Below are 27,878 nucleotides of genomic sequence, written 5' to 3'. Positions count from 1 at the left end.
AAAAATACATTTACATGTCTGCATTTAGCAGACGCAAAAAAGCGACTTGGTCAAACTACACTTTCAGGCTATTAGCGAGCTAGCCAGTTAATGTTTACTGTTGTGCTCCCGTGTGTTAGTAAATTAAATAGGATGAGTTCTGAAAAAGTGAACATTGTTGAGACACGTGTGAAAACTGCCGACTGTCTTGCTGCTATGATGCTGGAAAGAAGTTTAAAAAAAAATGTCTACCATGATTAACATTTGCTGAGATGGTTTGTATTATACTAGCATTGCTAGTGGAGACCACATCAACATGTTTCTGCCTTTCCATATTTCTACTCAGTTTGCTTTGTCTATTTCGTGCAGATGGGATCATGAAACGTAACGAGTCAGCAGACTTTATAAGGATGCACGGTTTATTTTTATCATTCATTATGCAGACTGAAACTGGTTGATTTACTTTATCGTCTTATGTCATTGTTTTTTTGAAAGGTTTCACTTGTTTTCTTGTCCTGTCGTTGCCAGTCCCACCAGTAGGTCAGTTTTTAGTTAAACAAGTTGTTACTTAGTGAGACTTTTCCTTTTACATTCAAAGCAAAGCAACTTTATTAGTACAGCACAATTCAACAACATGGTGATTTAAAGGGCTTTACAAAGACACTCAAAACATAAGAATATATGAAGCATAATTTAAAATAAAAAAGACAAAAAGGGAAGAACATAAACCTAAGCATGATCAAGTAAAAAAAAATCCAGCTTAAGAGACGGTGCAGATTTGGACTTTTAAATACAAACCACTGAAATGCAGCTGAGAGACAGAGTCTGTCTGAAGGGGTCTTCGATATTGTCTGCATTGTGTCCTTTGACTTTAAGTCCATACTGCTGGGACATTACATGCTACCACACAGCTGGCTTAATAGATGAAGTAAGCCCTACCAACCTAATAATTTACCCTTACAAAAGTGTAAAGGGTGGTTATAAGTAAGAAATATAGAGGCTAATGAGGACCATCATGTCTGCGTCTTTAATAAATTGCTAGCTTGTTGGTTGAGATGAATATTTCCCTCCAAAAATGTATGAAATTATTGTGGCTGGTTTACACTTATTTAGTCTATTATCAAACATAACTGTAGTAGAGTCTAGTAGCGCGGGGTTTGTTTGGAACTACTGGAGGCTCCATGACCCACGTGACCGCTTTTACAGCGAAATCAATGGATGTCGCAACTCAGATCAGGATTCAGATCAGGGGGGCCATTCCTCCCAATCACACCTCCAGGTCATTGCCCATGCAAGCATTTAAGTCCCTCAGCAGAACAAAGGAGTTGCTCTGCAACACCCCTTCCAAAAACTCAAAAAATGGTGGGTACTCTGAACTGCTGTGTGGTGCATAAGCACAAATGAATGAATGAAATTAAATGAATGAAAAACTTTATTTGTCATTGCAACAGGTTGCAACAAGATTTTTTCCAGTACAAAACCCATCCAAACAGGGGTCAGGAGCCGTCCCCCCACCCGATGGTGGAGGGAGGCTGCCCTCTTGTCCACCCAAGGTAAAGCCCAATGTACAGCACTAAGTCCGGGGGGGGCAATGAGTATGTCCACACCGGCTCGGCGCCTCTAACCGGCAGCAACTCCAGAATGGAAGAGGGTCCAGCCCCTCTCGAGGACAGTAGTTCCAGAGCCCAAGCCGTGCATTGAGGTGAGTCCAACTATATCTAGCCGGAACCGCTCAACCTTGCACCAGTTCAGGTTCCTTCCCCACCAGAGACGTGACTTCCACGTCCCTAGAGCTAGCTTCTGCAGCCGAGGATCAGACCACCAGGGTCCCTGCCTGCAGCCGCCCAGCTCACACTGCACCCGGACCCCTACGGCCATTCTGCAGGTTTCTTGTGGGGGTCATGTCACCCTACACACACCACATATAAATGAGATATTTTGATAAAAGCTAAATATTGCAGGTTTCTTTGAGAGATATAATTTTTTTTTTTTTTTTTTTTTTTTTAACCTGTCCTGTCCAGCATCATAGCAGCAAAATGATAATCTGGTTGCTGTATCGTGCTGAACAAATTTGCTCTGCCAAGGGGAGGCCTATGGGTAAGGCTCCTCTTGATAATGTGATTAATTTATTTATTTATTTACTTTGAATCACGGAATCTATGTAATCTTGCTGGACCTGACCGGAGGGGGACAGAAAAAAGATGGAAAATAGCAAAAAGAGCAAAAGGGAAAGAAGAAAGGAGACAAAAAGATCACAGACAGACAAAGACCCTTCAAGCCACTTCATCACCAGACAACAAACTGTTACACCTGTACATGAACACACCAGAAAATTTCCTACGACTTTTACAAAAGCAGAAACACACACACAGAAAAAAAAAAACAAAAAAAAAAACAGGGCTGCCAGTCATTAAGAGTTTTTTAAATAATAACCAAATCAAATCAAAAAGACATAACAGCAACCAGATACTAACTCACAGGAAAAATACAAATTTTTTTTTTTTTTTTTCCTTTCTCCTCTCTTTCCTTCTTTAATAATTATCGCTTAATATTAAAAACCCACTAGACAACTCAGTGACTGTGTCAGCATGCAGAGCATGAGAAACAAGGAGTGATCAGTGATGAAGAGTGGTGAGTGAGATCATGCAAATGCGACCTCGCCTCCACGGAGAGAGAGAGAGATATAATATTTTAATAAATAGTGTAGCCTAGAAGATCTGATTGGCCATATGAAGCCGTCAGGCTCTCCCCATGATGTTGTCCCTCCTGGTTTCTTGAAAAAATGTTTTCCTAGTCTAGGGCAGGCAGTTCTAACAGTAGTTTGTCATCTGGAGTTGTTCCGTTGAGTTTTAAACATGCTGTGGTCCAGCCCTTACTTAAAAAACCTGGCCTTGATGGCAGCGTGCTGGCCAATTTCAGACCTATTTCGAGGCTGCCTTTTATTTCTAAAATCTTAGAAAAAGTTGTCCACACTCAACTCAAGCTGTTTTTAGATGATCATGATGTCCTGGAGGTGTTTCAGTCTGGTTTTAAAACTCTGCACAGCACCGAGTCAGCTTAACTAAGAGTGTTCAACGACATCCTCTTAGCAAATGACTCTGGTGAACATATTATTCTTCTTTTATTAGATTTAACAGCAGCTTTTGACACTGTGGACCACAACACTTTAGTGACTCGGTTGTGCCACCTAGTGGGTATTGGTGGTACTGCATTGGAGTGGTTCAAGTCTTATCTCTTCAACAGAAGCATGAGTGTGACCTCTGGAAACTTTGAATCCAGCTCTGCTCCACTTCCTTATGGGATTCCCCAGGGGTCGATTTTAGGGCCTCTGCTCTTCTCTTTGTATTTACTGCCCCTGGGCTCAATCTTGAGAAGGCATGGCATCTCTTATCACTTTTATGCTGACGACAGTCAGATATATATGCCCCTTAAAAAGAAACAGTCTTTCTCCCTTGCCCCTCTTCTGGCATGTCTCAAAGACATAAAAGCCTGGTTTGCCCTAAACTTTTTATTCCTGAATGAGGAAAAAAGTGAAGTGATGGTGTTTGGTCCCAGTGGCTTTTGTGAACCCTGCACCATTGATTTGGGTCCTTTGGCAGGTTTTTTAAAGCCACCAGTCTCAAACTTGGGTTTTAAGATGGACAGCGATTTTAAACTGGATTGTCAAATCAGCTCTGTAGTGAAGTCCAGCTTTTTCCACATCAGGCAGCTTGCTAAGGTCAAACCTTTTCTTAATAAACAACACTTTGAAACAGTAATCCATGCCTTCATTACATCTCGGCTGGATTATTGTAATGCTCTTTATTTTGGGGTTAGCCAGTCCTCCCTCGCACATCTCCAGTTGGTGCAAAATGCAGCTGCACGCCTCCTAGCTGGAGTACGTAAGAGGGAGCACATAACCCCATCCTGGCCTCCCTCCACTGGCTGCCAGTGCACTACAGAGTTCATTTTAAGATTCTTTCATTTGTTTTTAAATCTTTAAATGGTCTGGCGCCTCCTTACCTCTCGGAGCTACTCCGCCCCTACGCTCCTGCTCGGTGCCTCAGGTCAGCTGACCTGCTGCTCCTGAACGTACCGAGGTCCAAACGGAAGCTCAGGGGGGATCGAGTTTTTTTCAGTCACTGGTCCAAAACTGTGGAATGAGCTCCCTCTCCACATTAGACAAGCTTCTTCATTGTGTATTTTTAAAACTCATCTTAAAACCCATTTTTATTCTTTGACTTTCAGCCCAGTATGAGACTGTTCCTGTTTTAATGTGTGTGGTTTGTTTTATTTATTGGTTTTATTTGTTTATATTTGTTCTTTTAAAATTGCTTATTGTTTTAAAACCATTTTTAAAACAATGAACAATTATTTTATTATATTTTATGATATTATTTATTTCCTGGTTGATTTTTGTACGTTGTGTTGCTTTGTCCATTTATGTACAGCACTTTGTTTCAGCTGTGGTTGTTTTAAAGGGCTATATAAATAAAGTTGAGTTGAGTTGAGTTGAGTTAAGTTGGTACATCTTCCAGTTTTCCAGTCGTATTAGGGTGTAAAATCACATTCTTGCTTCGTATTTCCAATATATTGTACAGCTAATCTGGTAATTATTCAGTTAATAAATTATCTATCACGAGCAAAAGTAATGTAGGTTTAATTCAGATATTCTTGCTAAAGGTTCTGTAAATTACAGCTTTTCTATGGAATTTTCTATTGACATCAGGAGAAGCCAAACGAAAGAGGAGAAAGTATTTTAAAAGGTAAATAAATACTCCCGGAAGAGCCTGAAGCAGTGAGGTGTCCGTGTAAAACAAAATGTTTTTGTTTTTTTTCCCAAACCTTTATTGGTCCATGTGTATGGCAAAATTCAATGTAAGCAAAGACACTTTTCCAGGTGTTGAGGTAGGTCTTCACAGAAAAACATTAAAATAGAAGGGAAACTAACAGAGTAACAACAACAGGATCAGGTTGTTCAAAATAAATCCTAGGTTCTTCTCCTATAATATTATACCACTTTTAATAAAACACATATTGGGTGCATTGAGATATTACTCAAAAGAAGCCTGGAAATTCTGAACAAAAATGAATGCTCTGTCATTTCAATTTCTGTTTTACAGAATCCACATGTGTTCGATCACAGTTTATTTCTATAGCACCTTACAACAACACTCAAGCTGATCAAGGTGCTTAACATCACAAAACAAATAAAAAGAAATATACGTTAAAGGTGTTACAACCTCTACAGGGTCCAGGGGGAAAAGAGGGTGGCAAAACAAACTATCGGAGACGGATACATATAATAAAAGAACACAATTGCTAAATAAAGTATCCCCCTATTACTAAATAACTAAACACAATCTCAGCAAAAATAGTATTCAACACAAAGCATCCTGTGACAGGAGCAAAAGGTCCACAATAGCAGGTAGCAAACACATAAAGGAAACAAAAAGCCAAAGTGTCTTTAAATCTACAGCAAACAAGGTTCAAAACAGCCTCCACATCCTCGGGTGAGTTTTGGCTACTGTTTCTTCTCTTCCGTCTGATCCCCTCCCCACAACCTACCTGTTGGTTCCCTAACAGTCACGGCTCTCATCGATTCTGGCTCCGCGGGGAACTTCATCTCCCCAAGACACCGTCTATAGCTCCGGTGCCAACGCTGCCCAACACCCCTCAGTATTCAGTCCATCACGGGCAAGATTCTCACTCAACGTACTGTTCACCGCTTTAAACACCGCTATTAACACCGCTTTAAACACCGCTATTAACACCGCTTTTAACACCGCTTTAAAGACCACTTTAAACACCGCTTTAAACATCGCTTTAAACACCGCTTTAAACACCACTTTAAACACCACTTTAAACACCGCTTTAAACATCGCTTTAAACACTGCTTTTAACACCGCTTTAAACACCGCTTTAAACACCGCTTTTAACACTGCTTTAAACACCGCTTTAAACACCGCTTTAAACATCGCTTTAAACACTGCTTTAAACACCGCTTTAAACACCGCTTTAAACATCGCTTTAAACACTGCTTTTAACACCGCTTTAAACACCGCTTTAAACACCGCTTTTAACACCGCTTTAAACACCGCTATTAACACCGCTTTTAACATGGCTTTAAACACCGCTTTTAACACCGCTTTAAAGACCACTTTAAACACCGCTTTAAACATCGCTTTAAACACTGCTTTAAACACCACTTTAAACACCGCTTTAAACACCGCTTTAAACACTGCTTTTAACACCGCTTTAAACACCGCTTTTAACACCGCTTTTAACACCGCTTTAAACACCGCTTTAAACACCGCTTTTAACACCGCTATAAACACCGCTTTTAACACCGCTTTAAACACCGCTTTTAACACCGCTTTAAACACAGCTTTTAACACCGCTTTAAACACCGCTTTAAACACCGCTTTTAACACCGCTTTAAACACCGCTTTAAACACAGCTTTAAACACCGCTTTAAACACCGCTTTTAACACCGCTTTTAACACCGCTTTAAACACCGCTTTAAACACCGCTTTAAACACCGCTATTAACACCGCCTTTAACACGGCTTTAAACACCGCTTTAAACACCGCTTTTAACACCGCTTTTAACACCGCTTTTAACACCGCTTTAAACACCGCTTTTAACACCGCTTTAAACACCGCTTTAAACACCGCTATTAACACCGCTTTTAACACGGCTTTAAACACCGCTTTTAACACCGCTTTTAACACAGCTTTAAACACCGCTTTTAACACCGCTTTTAACACAGCTTTAAACACCGCTTTTAACACCGCTTTAAACACCGCTTTAAACACCGCTTTTAACACCGCTTTTAACACGGCTTTTAACACAGCTTTAAACACCGCTTTTAACACCGCTTTAAACACCGCTTTAAACACTGCTTTTAACACCCCTTTTAACACCGCTTTTAACACCGCTTTAAACACCGCTTTAAACACCGCTTTTAACACCGCTTTTAACACCGCTTTAAACACCGCTTTTAACACCGGTTTTAACACCGCTTTTAACACCGCTTTAAACACCGCTTTAAACACAGCTTTAAACACCACTTTTAACACCGCTTTAAACACCGCTTTTAACACCGCTTTAAACACCACTTTAAACACCGCTTTTAACACCACTTTTAACACCGCTTTAAACACCGCTTTAAACACCGCTTTTAACACCGCTTTAAACACCGCTTTAAACACCGCTTTTAACACCGCTTTTAACACCGCTTTAAACACCGCTTTTAACACCGCTTTAAACACCGCTTTTAACACAGCTTTAAACACCGCTTTAAACACCGCTTTTAACACAGCTTTAAACACCACTTTTAACACCGCTTAAAACACCGCTTTTAACACCGCTTTTAACACCGCTTTTAACACCGCTTTAAACACCGCTTTAAACACCGCTTTTAACACCGCTTTTAACACCGCTTTAAACACCGCTTTTAACACAGCTTTAAACACCGCTTTTAACACCGCTTTTAACACAGCTTTAAACACCACTTTTAACACCGCTTAAAACACCGCTTTTAACACCGCTTTTAACACAGCTTTAAACACCACTTTTAACACCGCTTTAAACACCGCTTTAAACACCGCTTTTAACACCGCTTTTAACCATTAATGTGGGTTGTTTACATCAGGAACAGATTTCCTTGTTGGTATTGGAGCAGTCCAGGGCCGGCATCATCCTGGGCCTGCCATGGTTACAACTACATGCTCCAATCCTCTCTTGGACAACCGGGGAAATATTGCGCTGGGGTCCCACCTGTTATCCAACCTGTTTTCCCCGGCTACCACAACCAAAGCAGGTAACCGAGCTCATGCTAGGGTCCACCTCTATAGAAAGTCCAGATGTTGGTTCTGTCCATAACATCCCTCCTGAGTACGGACATTTCCAGGATGTGTTTTGTCCTCGAAGAGCAGCTCAGTTGTCAACACATTGTTAGATGCCAATTTCACTGTATCTAACTGTATCTCTTCCAGTTTTAGCTTGAATTCACAGCTTTGTTTGAATACACTATCAATTTTTGGTATATAATCTCCAATGGTCATCATACAGGGTCTGGGTGGAAGTAGTTGTGTAGTGTGCTGTAAAACTTAGAAACCTCTTTTTCTGTTTTACAACCATCATTTCACTCCACTCCACTGACCTGTCACAGCTTTATCTGTCTTCTTTCCTCAAGGTTGCTAAAACAGGTGGTGTCTTTCTTTCTCTTGACCTTACCACACCGTTGACTTTCAGGCGCCACCTCATGTTGTATCTTTCTTATTCTTTGACCCGCTCTGAGCTCTTTGTTTTCCTTGCTTAAAGGTTCATTTTGTTTTTCTGATTTGGCATCTTTAATTCGCATTCCTTGATCTCTTCGTTGATCAACTGGACAGCTTTAGCTAAGTTAGCTATCATTTAGTTTGTTCTCTGTTGTTCTATGAACTGTTCATCAAATTTTCTGTCATGTTTTGAATTTTGATCTTTGATCTTCGGAGTGGCAGGTGCCGCATCTTTCCTGTTGCCAGCTGTGTTCGTTTCCATGGCGCAGTCGTGGTCATTAGCATCTGTTTCATTATTTGCTCTTGCATTTATTGCCTTGTTTCTGTCATTGCTGCTTTTCCTTCACCAGTTTTTGGTTTTGATTTGTTCTTCTTCGGTTTAATTTGGACCTTGAGGAGTGGTTTCAGAGTACTTTATTTGGGACAGAGCAACGCTCTGGTTATACCTGGTAAGGGCTACAACCTCCATGGATGTCATTTTCACACTGCACATTTAGTGAAAATTCACCTTCAACACAGGCAATCACATCATTAAATTCTCTGATGACACAGCTGTTTTATCGTTACTGGAATGGGGCAAAGACCTATCAAGTTATTTTTAGAAATTCAGAGGTTCGTCAGCTGGTGTGACGATAACAATCTGATTCTTAATACAAACAAAGCAAACTGAACAGGTCAGCTCCTATGAATACCTGGGACTATTCCTTGATACTTCTTTAACATGGACCACTCATGTTGCTACCTCTGTAGAGGACTGCAGCAGTGATTATTCTTTCTGCGTAGACTTAGGATTCATGGAGTGAATAAAAAGGTCACGTTGTTTGTTGCCTTGTGAGATACAGCGCCACAGCTTGGTTCGGAAATCTTGCTGTGCAAATGAAAAATAAGCTGCTACACTTAAAAACTGCATGGAAAATCACAGGCATTGGAGATCACGTGTCCACGCAGCCCATAAAATAATCAATGACATGACCGATGTTCTACAGGGAGATACAGAGTCTCTCCATGCAGGTTGAACAGGTTCAAACACTCATTTGTCCCTATGTCAATTACAGATCAAGGTTCTTATTTTTTATGACTTCTGCTTATTTATTAATTATTTTATTATATTTTATCTGGTGTTATTTCTTGATTTTGTCTGCAGGATTGCAGCCCTTGAGAACCGGAGCTGGGCACCCCTGGCTTATAGCTTATAGCAAGAAGCTTCTTTAGTTCAGGGGCACACCAACTGGTTAAAAACTTATTTAGATAAAAAAAAAAACAGTTAAAAAATGCTCCAGCATTGAATAGGATCTATTGTGGTCTCTGCTCAGTATTCTAAAGTATAAAGAGAGAATGGGAGTGTAACTAAGAAATAATAAAGCACAGTTGTGCATTTGAACATCCAGGGCAGTAAATTCACTGTTTTCACTGCAGGGTGATTGTTTCTCTTTTATCTTAGTGTTTGTTTTTATGTTTGCTGCAATTGTTTAATGTTTAGCATACATTTTTTTGCAGATAGATTTAGCAATAATTTATTGCTCCCCTGTATTGCGACTGTGACCTGCACACACTCCCGAGGTCTCTGTTTGGCAAACTACTGCTTTCTGGTGATTTCAGCGTGTTTGAGTTAAGATTTTTTAACACGAATCATTTTTCTGGGAACGTTAGGCCTGTACGGTGACTCCATGTTGGAGGAACGGTTGATAAAGGTGTTATTATAAGCAGCTTTTAAATGTAGAAGAAGAGCTGTGCAGCTTTGTTAGTGCAGAAATATTGATGACAGCTATTCCAACTTGGATTGATTATTCCACAGCTAAACTTAACCATATAAATTATGCTAAGGTTAAAGAGAATCAATATTAGATTATAGTAAAAGGCAATTCATCTTGATCAGGTTCAATCTTACACCTACTTTCCAATTGGCTCTTTTGGTTTTTGTCAATATCCTTGAGCCTTTCTTTGCATGAACCTGTATGCTTTCATGGTTTTCCAGCTCATTTCAGGTTTTTTTCTGTCATTCTATTATTTTGCCTTTAGTGTTTTTTTTTTAGCTTTTCTAATTGGTCTCATTTCAGAGATTAAGATGGAACCCAGTAAAAATGGTCATTGACCAAATAAACGGGTCCTCGTAGGAAGACACATACAGAGCCACACACACATTAACGCCTGCACCATTGTCGTAATTGCCCTTTTAGCAAAACATTATTACAGGTATTATTTGAGGAAGGAAGTACAGCGCTTTGACTTCTCCAAACACATTTACACCCCCACAATAAGCTTTTGGCCGCTGTGTTTGCTCAGGGAATAAACAGAGGTTGACACGTTGGAGAGGCTTTTTTGGCGTAATAGAGGAAGAAACAGTGGGAGACAGAGAGATTAAGCCGGATGAATGAGTAAATGGTTGTGTGGAAAAAGGAAGGAAATATAAAGTCCAGTTGGAGTCCAAACTGCAATTATGTTTTTTCTTTTCATGCACATCCTATCCTTCATCTTTCTTCATCTTCTTTTTATTATTATCTTTGTCAGTGAAGTTGGCCCAGAAAGTTTGGGAATTCAGCTCGCTGGTTGCCCCTCGGACTTGGCCCAGATACACCCGGCTGTCGTGTTTCCATCATTCTGGTCCAGGGTAGTAGAGGCTACACATGTAGCTACAACTATCATCACCAGGTGTGAATGAGGAGTGGATGAATAATGGCACAATGCAAAGTGCTTTGAGTGCCTGGAAAACAGCTATAGAAATAAAACTCCATAATTATAATTATTGCAAACACAGTGAAAAACCATTGTTACATAGTACATCATCACCTTTATATTTCTAATTTTGAAAAAGAACATCTAAATGTTTACAAAGCTGAAATGTTTTGCATCATTATTATCATAATTTGATTTGAAAACATGTTAAAATCATTGTGGTCCATTTTTTTGCAGGGACCTGTACCAACCAAAATATCTTTTAAAGTCTGTACAATATGATATGAAAGTCGGGTAAACAGCTGCCATATTATGACTGATTACATTTCCATTAATTATGTAGAACAAGTCACAAGTGTAAGTACAAAACTCCTCTTCCTCTCCGCTTAGCATCTCCTGCTCTCTCTGAGCTACCTGGCTGCACTGAATCTGTCACCTGATATAATAACACAATGATGCATGCTAAGAAACAAGTTTTCTTTTTTTTTACTAACAGCTACTATTATTATCACCATTATAGATGACTTAATCGAAATAAAGAAAAAAAATTTTTTGTCAGCCAGAAGCGCTACAGAGTGAGTGACAGTGGGGACAGCCAATCATGTTCACAAGAAACAAAAGAGTAGAGCTGAATAGGTTATAAGGCAGCACTTACAGCAGTTGGTGTAGATGGAGACAGAAACAGCTGATATACCAGCTGTTTGTTTGATGAAAAACAAAGAGACAACTTGGAACTTTCTGGACACTGGTAGAGACATGTCCCTACCATCCCTACCCAATTCTAAGCCCATGGGTGTCATCGTCTCACCACCCATCTTTATTTTATCAAGGAAAAAAGAAAAGTGTAATCTATGTGCTGCCACAATAAATAAGAACATATCTTTCCACAAGTGCTCACAACATCATCACAAGTCAATATTACTTTTGGTATTAGCTTTAATCCATTTTAACTTATTAAAACCAGAGGTCCTCCAAGTTAGAGACACTGAACAGATCATCCCAAAGTGTCCATTTTGTTCACCTTCCTGAACTGTCTGTACTGAAACCTCTCTAATTTAGTTCTGCTTCACTTTCAGAGTTGGTCTCTGCAGAGGTAAGGCCTTCATATCATCATGAAAGTGTTATTTTTTTTTTTTTGTTTTGTTTTTAGGCGAACCTGAATCTTTTTTCATTTGTGCTATGTGCCGTCTTCATACATCTTTACTAATCTCCTAGACCTTGTGTTTTAGAGAGATATACTCATTTCATTATGGTGATGCAGTTTTGAATAGAGGCCTTAAAATAGGCAGCAGACTCAAAACACACACTGTAGCTTACAGCTAGACTTAAAGAAAAAACAGCATTTTATTGCATTGATAAGTTATGTGAAAAGATACCTGATGTATTCCCTTTCTATCCATTTGCCAGAGTAGGAGAATATTTAGTATAAAAGATTAAATTCTTATCTTCCAGGCAGCAATTTGCTTCACTACATGCAAATGCAGCATGAAAGTTAAATGCAGGTATTTTTAATTCAGATAAACATAATTTATCTTAAATTATTTGGGTTTTTCTTTCAACACAGGGTGACATTTCAGAGCAGAACAATTACATTTAAAGGATTATATTTCACCCTTTGCAGCAGCAACATACACCTGATTGCATCTTCATTTATTAATATTAAAATGGTTTTGTGTTGCATATGAACTAGGTCCATAATTACTACCATAATTTAGAGCCGACGAAGATTAAAGCAACTCCAAAAAGGATTAATATAAATGTGTTTTGTGATCCCTATCTCATTTTCACTAAGCATGATTTAAACCAGGGATCTCTAACTTCGGTCCTTCAGCTTTAGATGCTTCCCTGCTCCAGCTCACCTGATTCAAATTAAATGGATCCAACAACTTGTCTCCAAGTTCTGCACAATGACCCATTAATTTTTTGGGGGGATTGTCATCCTCGACAGTACATTGTCATTTCAATCTCACATCAATAACGTTACCCAGTCTGTGTATTTCCATCGATAAAGCATCAATAGAGTCCGCCCCTCCCTCACCCTCCATTCTGCCGCTATCCGTGTTCACAGTCTTGTTACCTCCCATTACTGCAAGTCTCTCTTGTTTGGCCTTCCTCAAAAGACCCTCTATAACAGGGTTATTCAGTTAGGTCCTACAAGGGCCGCAATCCAGCAGGTTTACCATGTATCCCTGCTTCAATGCACCTTCATCAAATTAAATTGATCTAACAGCCAATCAAGTTCTGCACAATGACTAATTAATTTGAATTAGGTGTGTTGAAGCAGGGATACATGGAAAACCTGCTGGATTGCGGACCTTGTAGGACCAAATTGAATAACTCTGCTCTATAAGCTTCAACTGGTTCAGAATTCAGCTGCTCGGATCATCACTAAACCCTCTCATATCACCATATCACACCCATCCTACAACAACTCCACTGGCTCCCAGCATTGTACTGTATCCAGCTCAAAATCCTCCTATATACCTCCAAAACCTCACCTCTCCATATCTGTCCAATATCCTCCACATCACCACCCCATCTCCTTCCACTGGACAACTCAATGTCCAGTGGGTGGTGACGGGTGTGATTGTGCAAATGTGACCACACAGGCTACAGGCAGACCAGGGCAGCCCAGAGACCTGGGTGATCAGCAACAATCCTGGAGCCTGAACCCAAGCCACCCCACCATGATGATCACCCCAGACCCACCCAGAGGGCAGCAGAGGAAGGTCCTAGCCAGAGCCCCCTGCGGTCATGGAGCACAGGCTCCAGCAGGCCAATGTCGGTAGCTGCTGACCCGGCCAGGCACAGACCATCCAGGGCAGCCACAGCGCAGGGCCCAGAGCCTCAAGAGCCAGATAATGGAACCAATCACAGGGGACCAGAGGGAGTGAAATTCAGCTGGTTCTTTGAAGAGGCAGACATTGTCTCATTATTGATGTGGTTTAGTAAGAGGTTCCTACACATACACAGATTAACTCATACACAGATTTTTTTGGTTTTCCAGTACACAAGGATAGTTTGCTTTGCGATGCATAAGAGTGTGAGGATCATGTGTGCAGCGTTAATTACCGTGCTCATTTCACCCAAGTCACCTAGTAGACACAGTGTGGGGTTTGCAGGAATATTACATTTAACCCCAGCTGACCTGTCTTCATATACCTGAAGCCAGAATCTGCGGACAGTTGTGCAGGACCACAAGACATCAGAATAGTTATCAGCTGTGTTGTCGGTGCAGTGTGAGCAGATATTTAATTGTGACAGACCCATCTGGAACATCCGTTGTCTTGTACAGTGAGTTCTATGAAGAATTTTCAATTGTATTAGAATTCTCAGTTATTTTAAAGTTGTTTAAACATATTTGTGACCATTCATTTTGTTTAAAGTTACTGGATAAGTCAGCCTTTCATTTTGAAGTTGGAAGAGAGATTGAGTCTTTAGTTTAGATAATAGTCTACATGTTTTTGATAACAGCTTTGGGACATTGATATTCTAATAAAAAAATATAGTGCTGCTGATTCCATATTATGATGTGAGAATATTAAATGACAGGAAGTTTCCATTTTCTATTATATGTTCTGTTTTATTCCTTTATTTTTCCGTTGAATGAAGTTAATGAGCTTTTTGTTTTGCAGGATGTCAGGGTTGTTCCAGATGGTGTCAGCTTACATGGAAAAGTGAAGACTTGGTTAATTTTAGAAATTCCCACCAACTAATTAAAGAGGAACTAATATTGATGCTTTTAAAACACTGAACCATCATTTTAATTGAGGCAACCCTCCCCATGAGTGATATGGGTAAGCGCCTTCACCGTGAGAGATCATCCTCTATTGCTTTAAGTAGCTGGACATAATTTAGCTTTGTTAGTTCTGATAACCTGGGGGAAATGTTTATGCCTAGTTATCTAATGTTTCCAGACTGTATTGTAGTATTGGGATGTTTTGTAGGTCACAGTTGATGGGCATAATAAAAGTCTTAGACCAGTTAATAGAGTAGTCAGATATTGATGAGAATGTGTTAATAAGTGTGATTGTCTGGGGGAGAGATGTCGGTGAGTTCTGGAGGAAAAGTAAGTATCATCAGCATAAAGACTTATCTTGTGTTCTATATTTTTGGCATGGATTTCTTTAATCTCTTTATTTTGTCTTATGGCAGCAGCTAGGGGTTCAATAAAAATAGCAAAGAGTGATGGAGAAAGCCGGCAGCCCTGTCTGGTTCCTCTCTGCAAACAGATGCTTGGAGAAGTTTGATCATTGGCCTTCACACATGCATTTGGGTTGTTATATAATATTTTTATCCAGTCTATGAAAAAAAAACCCACATTTATTTAATGTTACAAATGTAAATTTGCAGTTTACTCGGTCAAATGCTTTTTCTGAGTCTAAAGAAATGACTGTCGATTCCAGATTATGTAGAGTAGAATAATCTATGATGTTAATTAATGTGGTTGTTAGAATGTCTACCATTATTAAAGCCTGTTTGGTCAGGATGTATTATTAGAGGGGTTATTTTTTCTATCCTTCTGGCCAAAGCTTTGCTGATTATTTTAAGATCTATGTTTATTAATAAATTGGACGGTAACAAGATGGAAGTGTTGGATCTTTTCCTGGTTTTAATAGTAGAGTAATATTAGCTAGGTTCATATTTGAAGGTTTTTTTTGTTTGTTTTTTCCTTTATTTCTAATATCATATTGTAGAAAGTGGGTGCCAGCATTGTCCAGAATTCTTTGTAGAATTCTGCTGGATAACCATCTGCACCTGGACCATCTGGACCTGAACCATCTGGACCTGGACCATCTGGATCTGGGTCATCTGGACCTAGGTCATCTGAATCTGGACCATCTGGACCTGGACCATCTCTATCTGGATCATATGGACCTAGGTCATCTGGATCTGGACCATCTGGACCTGGGTCATCAGGACCTGGACCATCTGGAACTGGACCATCTGGACCTGGACCATCTGGATCTGGGTCATCTGGACCTAGGTCATCTGAATCTGGACCATCTGGACCTGGACCATCTCGATCTGGATCATATGGACCTAGGTCATCTGGATCTGGACCATCTGGACCTGGGTCATCAGGACCTGGACCATCTGGAACTGGACCATGTGAACCTGGACCATCTGGATCTGGACCATGTGGACCTGGACCATGTGAACCTGGACCATGTGGACCTGGACCATGTGGACCTGGACCATGTGGACTGGGGCTTTATTGTTGGGCATATGCTGGAGAGCTTCATGGAGTTCATCGACTTAAAGAGGTGAATCCAAGGCTGTTTTATTTTCATGTTTTCATTCTGGTAGATTGATGTTACTGAGAAATTTATCAATATTCTCATCTGTTGTGTTTAGTTGTGATGTATATAATGTTTTATAGAATTCTCTAAAAGTGTTATTTATCTTGTCAGGCTGATATTCTCCAAGCAAAGTACACTGCATCTTTAAAACTGAAAAGGGCTGGGGGTTAACTGTTTATGAATGAGTCTCTTGGCACACCGCTGTCATTTTTTTCTTTATTAGAGACATGACCAGCAATATGAGCCAGGCTTGATTAGATCTTTAACAATGAAGGGAATGTTCTTGTGTAAAAACTCATTTTGGTTTGTAGGACAGTGTGTGAAGCTGAAACACAACCTTCAGCATCACTCTGTGTCTCCTTCTCAGCCTTTTCAGCTCTCGTGTGCATCGTCTCTGTTCAAATTATGATCAGCTTAATTGGTGCAATAATGACTGCAAATGAACTGCTCTGCAGAGGAGAAGCAGAGAAGATCAATCAGAGTTATTGATCTGGATAAGGAAGTAGTCAGCTCCACGATTGCTTTTGGAATTATTGTGTTTTGGTCAGATCCTGTGTGTTGGATGTGTAACAGTAGAGCTTTACATAAAAACAGCTTTAAATATGGTTTAAAACAAAACAGTGTTTGATACTGAAGTTCAGTCCCATTTAAAAGTTTTAATTGTTAGTTTTTCAGATGAGTTACCGTATTATTTTAATAACCTTTAACCATGCCTTCAGATTCAATCAGAAACAGCCCCACATCTCTTAGTGGATGAATCCAAAGGATTTGTGGATAGAAGACATGTGGGGAAACACCTAAAGTACAACCAGAAGATTTTGGCATTTTTACTTCTTTTAAATCTATAAAAGGAAATGAAAGAGTAAATAACAGCCATCAGTCAGTGGCACTGATGTTTATTGAACCTGTGCTAAAAATCCCCAACTGCCCTTCACCAATTCTGATGCAATGGAAATGACGCAGTCTAAATACTTCAGCCGAGTACCAGCAATGCTTCTCATTGAATGTGGCAGTCTTGGGAAATTTATTCACTCTCAGTTCAGAGACCTCCAGGCCAGCGTGTGTTCACATCCTGTTCACAAACTAGTTCGACTGGGAACATTAAAAAAAAAAACAAAAGACGTAATCAGGTTACAGGATGCTCGTTTCCCCTGATGTGCAGGTGTGAAAAAGACAATAAAGAGACTATTTCGGGATAGAAAAGTGTTCTGTATGAAAATAAATATATGAATGGAAATCTCTGGTTTGAACCTGGTGATTGGATGAGGTTCTTTCTGTGGGGATTTTTATATTCCCCCTGTTCCTGTGAGGTTTCCTCTCAGTGATTCAGCGCCTGCAACCCTGTTAAGGATGAGGAACCAATAACAGGTTGACAGCAGGACTGTCTGGTAAACTACTGACAGAATAATGACACAAACTTCCTATGCTCTTTTTGTTGTCTTTCTCAAACCAGTATGATACATATCTTCTGTCTGGTTGGTGCTTCTGGTTGTAGGTGGATCATTGTTTGTTTCTGTTTTGTGTTTGTTGATCTTTTTAAATGTAGCTATTGTGGCCAAAATGTATTTCCCCAAAGTCAGAATAGAATATATTTTATATCAGATCGTATCGTTTTGTATTATATGATGACCATATCATCGTATGGTATTGTTTTTGCATTGCAGTAATGAGTAATCTTAACTAGTTACTCTTTCCATTGTTACAATGCCGTTACCGTTACTGAGGATAAAACGTTACTGACAGAGCCTTACTTCTGTAAGACCACATTGGTTTTGGGTGAGTGATGGAACTGAAACTGGAGAATCCACTCAATGTAATAGCAGAATAGTTGCTGTGTTGTGACCACGTACAAGAGAAGTGGGTCCACACCTTAAATAGAGTTTTCATTCTATTTAAATGGTGCATCAGCTGAATGATCCGCTCAAAACCAACGGCTTGTTTGGCGAGAACGTTCCTTTTAACCACACAGATGGCACAAAAAAAGTTTCTCGGTTTTCCGAGGAACTTAGAAAATTTTCAAAACTCATAATGTTGATATGTGGCTTTTATTTGCTCAGTAGAGAACTTTGCATTATTATGATTCCTCAAACAACTTCTGCTGATTTTATTATTCTTTCAGCTGCACTATGCAGAGAAATTCTGCGGGTCCACTTCTCCCACGGTCCCCGCCCGGCTGTTGGTAAAGGAGCGGACCCACTGCTCCCACGGTCCCCGCCCGGCTGTTGGTAAAGGAGCGGACCCACTGCTCCCACGGTCCCCGCCCGGCTGTTGGTAAAGGAGCGGACCCACTTCTCCCACGGTCCCCGCCCTGCTGTTGGTAAAGGAGCGGACCCACTGCTCCCACGGTCCCCGCCCGGCTGTTGGTAAAGGAGCGGACCCACTTCTCCCACGGTCCCCGCCCGGCTGTTGGTAAAGGAGCGGACCCACTTCTCCCACGGTCCCCGCCCGGCTGTTGGTAAAGGAGCGGACCCACTTCTCCCGGGATCCAGAGAAAACAGTAGAAACGCTTTAATCTGGAACCACAAACATTTTCCCTCACTGAGATAAAAGACAAGAATGTTATAAGTAATGTTCATTGTAGCCAGAATAAATGTTTTTTTTTTCCTGTTGTTGTTTTTATGTGGTTTTTTTATTTTTTTGTTTGTTTTTTTTTTTTTATTAAGCAGGTAGAATCAGTTGAAGCTCCACCTGAGGAGGAGACAGAGCCTCAACATCCAGCAGCCCGAGATTAGTGTCCATAATTTTTCTATTAGTAACTTCTTCCGTTATATGTTTCCATTTCATTCATAGTCAGATCTAATATTCGGTTTTATTATAAATGAGCATGCAGATGGATTTGAAATTCCATTAAAGGGAACATAACTGAACATTTAAAAGTAACAGAGAATTTTATAAAGCTGTAACTCCGTTACTAACTCCGTTACTTTTTGCAAAAGTAACTATAATTAAATACTTTTTTAAAGGAACATGCCCAACACTAATCATATCATATCGTATGACATAGCATGAAAGGCATCATATCATAATGTATTGTATCTGTATTGGTACTATATCGTATCACATATTATATATTGCATCATGTTGCATTGTATTATGTCTCATGGCATAGATGGAATCACATCATAATGTATTGCATGGTATAGTAATGTGTCACATCTTGAAATATGTTGCATCGGATCATATCACATCATATTGCACCATACATCATGAATGTTGTCATCCAGATGAACAACACAGATTAAATTTTAAAGTCCCTCCAGGAAACATGTTTGTAGTGGATCTGGGTGGACATGAAGCTGTTGCAGGTCTACGCCTGAGCAGAAACACGCCCTCCAAGCAAAACACTGATGTCATTAATATCTAAAGAAAACTCACAGAGGACGGGAGGGGATGGAGGAAAAGCGCCTGCACAGAAACAGAGTAATACGTTCAGCCAGATCATTCAGGTGTTTGTGCGTCACAGCTGTGGACGACTGAGACACTCGTCACACTTCTTTACTAACGTCAACACACTAGTTTTCAGTGAGCTTGTCTGTCTCATTACTTCCAAGCAGCCAAGTTCAGTTCAACATGTCAAATCACTGCAGTCTGATTAATAACTTGACATAAAATGGATGTTACTTAAATGTTAAACTTTAATTATAAATGATGAATACACTGCTGATGCCTCCATCACATCTCTGTCTATCCATTAAGATGTCTTTCTTATCTTACAGTTAACATAATTTACCCAAAAACACAGTTTCTGTACAAGTGCTTTCTTCACCATCAGTGAAAGAGCAAGAAGTGGTTTCTGATTGGCTCCCCACGAGGACGATGCTAATTTAGCCTTCTTAACAGAGACTGTATGTTCAAATGCTTGTTGGCACGTGATAGTCCTGTTTTATAGATGTTAAAACCTTCATGATGCCCTGATGACCCAGTTTGACCATGTGGATGTTTTCTAGTTGAAATTCCTAATAAACAGTCTGTTTTTACACTGATGCTGTTTTCTGAGTGTCGTGGCCCAAAATGTCATCTGTTGAGTAGATCAGCACACACAACTGTGTGACCGATGCATTACTAATTCCTCCATCATCACCACCATCTGACGCATCCCTCCTCCTCCCTCCTTCTCTCCTTTCCTTCCTTTCCTTTGCAAAGACTTTCTTATGGTGTAACCCCTCCCTCCCCTGCTTTCTCTAAACTATATAAATGAGCTGTGTCGGTGTTTGAACCAAGGTGCAGCGACCTGCAGAGGAAATCCTGATCGACGAGGAGAGAAAACCCGCTGCTGTTAGACACCACCTGTGGCTGCGACTTCTTCCTGCAACAACAAATCTGCGCAAAGTAAGTCTGATTCCTCCCGTTAGTTTACAACAACAGAATATCGATGCCACACTTTATTGATTTATTTTATTTTGTAGGCTAGATAGATTAAAATATAAAGGCTTCCAATGCCGTTGGGATTATTCTTTTAACTTCTGCGTGTTGCCTGAAATTTCCCGCAAACTGAAGTTAAACGCAGTTCAGGGGAAGCTTTGTTACCACGGACAGCGCCGCGGTCTGCGGATGTTTCTGTGTCCTGTTTGTTGTTGCTCACGTTGTTTATTTATTGCATTCCTACAGTAGTTGCTGCTGCTATTTTCCCTCCTTCTATAAGTATTTTGCAAAGAGGGACACAGCAGCGAGGCCTGACATCTGCGGTACCGCAGAGAAGTGCTGCAATTTTGCGGCGTGTTAATAAAAGTTTATTTATGCAGCTGAAGGGATTAGACTGAGAATCAATCAATTAGTCAATCAATAAAGTCTTCCTCTGCTAAGCTCTGTGGAAATAATTCAGTTAGATGAAGTTTGTAGCTGGTGGGACTTTCAGATCCACCCTGAATCAGCCAGAAACCAACGGCTGCTTTAAAACGAGGGTTTTTATAACTGAGGTATTTTAATAATCTGGTATTTTCTTGTCTGGTATCAGAATGTCAGATCTGAAGATTCGCTGCATGATTTTTCCTATGAAACGACTAATTTTGTCATATAAATGGATATGAATGATAAATTAAACTCACCTGGCCGTGATACGAAACCTGCTTCAGTAAAACACCAAAAACTACACAATGAGACAGAAGTTAACTTAAAATGTGTGATTCTCAGTTTTAAATGTGCGTGTTTTGCGTTCCGCCTCTTTGCGGCAGATTGCGCGCGACCTGCGGCGCAGCTTCCATCCGCAGCTCTTTACAGACTTTGTGTTTTCGCTCATTATTTTGGTTGTGTAACCCCATAGAGGGTGATTTTTTTTCTCTAGAAAAACTTTTTAATTCCAGTTTTAATTTTTCTTTAAGAAGTGGACACCAGGAACAAATTTGCTACCCTTTTATTCAAGGATACAAACGTACTCTCCCAAACAATGACATGATGTCACTGTTTTATAGAGAAAAATACACATAAAATGAGTTATTTTTCTATATAAGATGTTTAAAAAAAGGAAGTTTAATTTGTAATGTTTGTTTTGCAGTTTTTTCTCTCACTCTAATAACTCCAAAGTTATTAAATAAAGTTATTAAAAAGAAAAAAAACAAGGAAAAATATGAAATTTTTCATGCTCCAGATGAAAAATAGAAGTTGGCATTCAGAGGAAAAAACACAGTCCCAAAGAAAAAAAGGAAGAAAGAAAAAGAAAGTGATTGATAACAAGGGCAAACTTCCAGTTTGAGTCGTTTCTGACACGAGAGGCGTTTGAATATTTTCTGTTTACACAAAGCAGGACTGAAAGCAACCAGGTATGTCTATATCAACACAACTGTTACAGGGTACAAATTATTCCTGTTTCATAACCCACAGCCTCTCTAATGACGTTGAAAATGTCTCGTAGAAAACCTTTTTTCCTCATTTCCCTCGAGAGCAGAGCAGCAACCTGACAAAAAGTCAATCTACGGCCCGAAGCCATTTTTCCTCTTTACATTATATATATTGACTTCTTTAGCTGCCTACACACCTCCGTGCTTGTCAGACAACTCGAACCCAGCAGACATTTCCTCAGAAAACAACACTAATTCCACCCTGCTGCCTCAGGAGAGGTGTGCCACTACAAGTTTGTCTTTAGAAAGAAAAAACAATGACTGTCTGCTCAAAAGTGTCCAAAGTCAGCAGTTTCTGAGCTTTTATACAAGCCAGCGGAAAAAATAAATGAATAGCTTAGAAAAAATCTGTTAAAACGAGTCCAAATACCAGATTTCTGGATTGTAAATAAAATGTGTCCTGATGCAGATGGTTGTGATTCTGAAGCCGTGGACGATCCTGGTGGCCATCGCGCTGTGTGTGCTGGTGTGTCTGGGAGCACTGGCAGATGCCTACCCTCCAAAACCAGAAAACCCCGGTGAGGATGCACCACCTGAAGAGCTGGCCAAGTACTACACGGCCCTGAGACACTACATCAACCTGATCACCAGGCAGAGGTAAACCCAAACAACAGCAGGCCTGTTCCTCATTTGGTTTGGAAAGACAGGAAGGACAAACCTCTCCTGACCATCCTGAAGCTTTTAGGTTCTTAAGGTTTGTAGTTCTACATAATCCTTAAGTGGCTCCATAAGTGGATCTTAAAGAGTCCCTCTAGAAACTAAATAACCACAAACTAATTTTCCTCTCAGTGCTTTAAGTCCAGATTTTATTTTCTCTTGTCAGTCAGTGACCACATTCACACTAAAGCCCACAGCTCTGTTAGTGGGTGATGCCACTGAAGCCCTCACCCAGCTGAAGCTCCACAGATTAGATTACCGCCCTCTCTCCAAAACCTCCAGGCCTCCAAATCAACAGGATCAGAGCAATAACAGCAGCACAGATGGACCCAGAAAGAATCCCAAATCCAGTTAGTGTCCGAGTCGAGGTCCGCTGCTTCCAGGTGTGAGAGTGGAATATGTGGAGTCTTTTTATTTGAAGCCATCTGGCTCATGAGCCGTCTGCTCTTACTCATGAAAGTCAAATAGCTCATTGATATTTGAACGGTGTGGCAGAAGGAATGCCATCAAAAGTCCATTTGTTTTGAGAGAGTTTCAGCTAATGGAGACACATTGCATGCTGATAAAGGTTACTCTTGTTTGGCCAAAGAGTTCCAGGTACCACGGATGGATCTGAGCGTCCAGAGTCTGGATCACATCCCCGATTATAGGTGCCCAATGACACAGCTGCATATAGCAGTTTACTGCAATATGAAATGACAGGTGTGATTACTGGAGATGTGGAAGTCAGGGCAGTGGATGATGGGAGATTTAAAGGATTTAGGAACATTTGTTGAGGCTCAGAACTTCTACTTCTCTGTAGTTTCTCATCCACATTCTTTCACATCTGCAAACCAAAGCGTCAACTATTTTCAGCTGCTTCAGACAATTCAGCTTTTTAAATGGCCAACCTGCATTTTTAAGACTCAAACTGCAGCTCCTGCATGACATATCCACAGTCTGCAGGAAGAACCCACATTATCTGCTGAAAATGATCAGAAAAACAAGATCAGGAAGGTTCATGCTCTGCACGGAGACGGAGACTCCTACTCAAAAGCCACAAGCTGCATGTCACATGATTTCCATCCATCTTCATCAACGTGTGGATGTGCAGAACTTTTACATTAAGTTTACAAAACACAAATCTTCATATTTACAACATAAGGCTGGAAAAGTATCTGAATTTTAAAAGCGCAGAAAGTTACACCATGAATGATGTTCTAACCTCAGAAGGAACGTCTCTGATAATTAGACCAGCTTTGTTTTTATCCCATCAAATCTGCATTCTGGGCAATAACAATTCTTCCTCTGATTTCTCATCACGTCAGAGTTTTTATGACAGAAACATCCGGTAAACACTCCTGGCTGTAGCTATCAGTTACTTTAGAAAATACTCAGTGTATTAATAAAAACTGAAAATGAGGATCTGATCCATCTGAGGAAGTATTTTTACTTTTGGTACTTTTTATTTACATACAGATTTGATTTCTTTGAAAAAGCAGAGTTAAACAAGACTTTTGGAAAGGGGGAAGGGCAAAAAGGAAATGAAGAATTGAGGAAACACAGAGGGAAAGAAGAGGAAGACATCCAGCCATGCAGACAGACAATAAAAGCAGAGACGAGCGCAGAGATTCACGGATGATACGATGCTGTTATTAGAGGGGAAACGTCGCCAGCTGTGACTGAAGATGTTGCTTGTTTGATTGTTGCCCTACATGACAGCATGCACACACACAGAGAAACACACTGAAACACACAGAAGAAGCAGCGAAGCTTGAGATTTGTTTCATGACGAGAGGTGGAACTGCAAGTCATTCAGCTGGATTTCAGTCCAATCTTTCACACACACACTTTTATTCCCACCACGTCTTCTGTTAGACGGCAGAGTTATTTTCCATTTTCAGGTTTCCTCAGTGTCCTGACTCATCCAGACCTGGAACTGACACCCTTGTATCTTAAATCTGGGAAATTTGAGCATCAGGATCAAAGAAAGTGAACCTTTCATGCTTCCTGTCAGACGTCAGAGATGATGGAATAACTTGATATGGAGTTTAAAGTCTGTTGTTGACATAAAAGCCATGAAAAGGTGTCAGAACTGAGGTGGAAATTCAATTAATTATCCTTTTAGATCATTCTAGTAAATGCAGGACCTTTCCCCAAAACAGCTATAAAACATTACAGATTTTTTTTTCCTTTTTTCCCCTTAAATCTTCTCATGTTCTCATGAAAACTTTGAAATATGTAATTATTTAAATTATTTTAAGCTTTTTAATGCCAATTCATTTACATGATGTCATTATTTTTAAGGAAAATTATGCACATAAAAGAAGTTATTTTCCATTGAAAACATGCTGGATAGCTGGATATTTCCATGTTTTTTAAAGATCAGTAAAAAAAAATTGCTGACAGCATTAATTTTCATGTATTGTTAGTGTTTCTTGTAGCTTTAGGTTTTAAATTTTATGTCTTTTGCATCATTGGAGGACATAAAAAATCTTATAGCAAAACAGCTTCAAAATCATTACAGATGAATAATTTTGGGGTCTTTGTTGTTTGTCCAAATCTTTCAGTCAACTTCAGTTCTCCTGAAAACTACGAAATATGCACTTGTTCCAATTATTTGAACCCTTTAATTACCAATTAATGACACAGTTTTGGAGTTGTTATGAAAAATTATACGCATCAAATTAGTTATTTTTTAAGGTAGCCGAGATCAGGACCTTGAGTCTCTGAAGAGAATTTAGAGACTCAAACAGACTAACATGCACGTTTCTGACGCCTCAGTACAGCAACGTCCATCACTGATCAATATGTCCAATTTTACTTCTATCAAGTCTGGCAAAGGCTAAACTTGTGACGTGTCTGACTGGCACATACTTACACATCTATGACTGTAGCCCCGCCCACCAGCTGTCATTGGGTCTGTTTTGATCAATGAATTCAGGTGTCACACACTTACTTTTGAGCCCACCTTAAACATCTCGTTACCTTTATTAAACAAACTTTGTTTTGTCGAGATAATGAGATAAATTAACTTGTTATCTCGAGATAATAATTAAAAAAAGATAACGTAATGAAATTGGTCGCTCTCAGCTTCCATAATTTTTCCATATGATACATTATCTCTCTCTCTCTCTCTCTCTCTCTTTTTAAACCATCAGGTTTGCAGGGTTAAAGTCAATACTTTCAATAATCACATATTTAAACTGAAGTTGACTGAAAGATTTGAGTGAAAAAGTGAATCAAAAATATTAATCTGTAATGTTTTATAACAGTTTTGTGGAGGCTGAATTTGTTCTGTAATGATCTGAAATGGTAAATTTGGTGGTAAACATCCTTCATGACCTACGAGGGTTAAAGACATCCTGACTTCTGTTAAGATGATGCCTGTTTTCCGTCTTCTAGGTACGGAAAGCGTTCGGCTCAGGAGGACGTGGTTGCAGAGCTGCTGTTTGGTGGCGATAGCAACAGAGATCAGAGATCAAGGTAATGACCCCCCCACCGTGAAGAAGTCATGTGACCTTACCAGCTGTGACACAGTCTCATCTGTTTGTCCTCCATCCTACAGATATGATGACTTATACATGTGGTGAAGCCGCCGCCCTTCTACCTCCTCATCGGGCATTCCCTTTGGGTGCATCCCAGCATGCACCTGGAGGGGCCAACATGTGCCTCTCACCCCACCCCCCTGAGGCCAACAATATGAGCATCACCGACCGGGTCTCATCACGTCTCACATCTCTGTCGTCACAACAAAGCTGTACATAATTTATTAATGAAACTAAACACACCTGAGATCAGAGCAACCAATCAGAAAGTGGAACGTCGTCATGTGCATGTGAGTGGGTGTGTGTGTGTGTGTGTGTGAGAGAGAGCGTTAATGTCCTTCTAATGTCTACTATTGTTTAGAAATTCTTGTATCACTGTTGCGGCTATAACATCAGAGCACGTGAATAAAACTGTTTTCTGTGAGATTCAATTTTGTCCACAAGCTTTTTTTTGTGTGTTTGAAGGGAAATACGAGAGATGAGATTAGAGGCTGGGTGTTTGCATATACTGTTAGAAATGGTTGATATATGCTGCAGATGAATGTGATACCTAACAGTATGGAGTTGCATCACTGCAGGGACAAATATGAAGGAAAAATTAGACATTTCAGAGCTTTAGAAACAAAGGTGGGAGGTTGAGGGTGTGTACAAGTAATGAAATCCAGCCAGGATGGATGAGATGCTGGGAAATATTCATTCAGTACCACATTTATTCTTGTGAAGCCAGAAAAAAAAGGAATCAGTTGCACCTTCAAGGGTACAAGGACTTGTCACTGAGCTGGTACCCGAAACCACTGCTTCTCTAATGAGGGCACACGTACCCGTTGGGGTACTGAGAGAATCTTCAGGAGGTAAAAATAATGGAAAATTTATATTTAAAAAAATTAAATATCAATAAATGTACATTTATCAACTAAAATGTATATTCAAAATTCAGTTTCATTTTTCATAACAAACCAGGTCATGAACATGCCAGGATTTTAAAGACACTCTGGTTCATCCCACCTGTCAATCACTGATCACAGCAAATACTTCAAACAGTGGATTCACTGGTTGAATTGAGACAAACAAGGAAACAAACAAGGAAGAGCTGGTAAAATTCTGTCAGTAATCAGGTAAAATGTTTTATTAGGATGCAGGTCCATGAACTGCAGCCCAGATGTTGGTGATGTAGGTAGAAGGTAGCTAACAGGAGCACGAAGTACGAAGCTTCTGTGTTTTTAACAAAAGACTAAAAAACTTCCTAAATTACTGAACCAGAGTCGCAATGGATTTAGAGCAAAGAGTACAACATTATTCACAATAATGCTGCAAAAAACACAAAGTAAACTCTGACTCAAGCTAAGTCTAAACATTGGCCTGGTCTTAAAAGTAGAGTCTACACTGACTGGGAAGTGGTTCCACCAGAGAAGAGCCTGATGACGGAAGGCCCTGCCTCCACATCTACTTCTGGAAACACAGAGAACCAAAGTTGGCTCGCTGTTTTTTTTAAGGTATGATGGAGCAAGGTTGTTTAGCGCTTCATATGTGAATAGTGAAACTTTAAATTTGATCCTGGAACTTACAGGAAGCCAGTGAAGAGAAGCCAGGGTTGGGTGATGTGTTCTCTACCGGTCCTTGTCAGAACCCTTCCAGCAGCAT

The 27,878-nt window shown here is 40.0% G+C and overlaps 1 protein-coding gene across 1 annotated transcript; it reads left to right on the top strand.

Moving 5' to 3' along the window:
- The first annotated feature begins 20,411 nt into the window (after nucleotides 1–20,411).
- Nucleotides 20,412–26,668, top strand: pyya (peptide YYa). The gene is made up of 4 exons (XM_041977383.1): nucleotides 20,412–20,548; nucleotides 22,463–22,650; nucleotides 26,095–26,175; nucleotides 26,258–26,668. Exons 2-4 carry the CDS (start codon nucleotides 22,463–22,465, stop codon nucleotides 26,280–26,282), a joined length of 294 nt encoding a protein of 97 aa, XP_041833317.1. The 5' UTR covers nucleotides 20,412–20,548; the 3' UTR covers nucleotides 26,283–26,668.
- The last annotated feature ends 1,210 nt before the right edge of the window (nucleotides 26,669–27,878 follow it).

The sequence above is a fragment of the Melanotaenia boesemani genome, chromosome 2 (assembly GCF_017639745.1).
Source record: "Melanotaenia boesemani isolate fMelBoe1 chromosome 2, fMelBoe1.pri, whole genome shotgun sequence".
Taxonomy (NCBI): Eukaryota; Metazoa; Chordata; class Actinopteri; order Atheriniformes; family Melanotaeniidae; genus Melanotaenia; species Melanotaenia boesemani.
The sequence above is the reverse complement of the archived record's forward strand: the minus strand, read 5'-3'. Positions and strand labels throughout refer to the sequence as shown.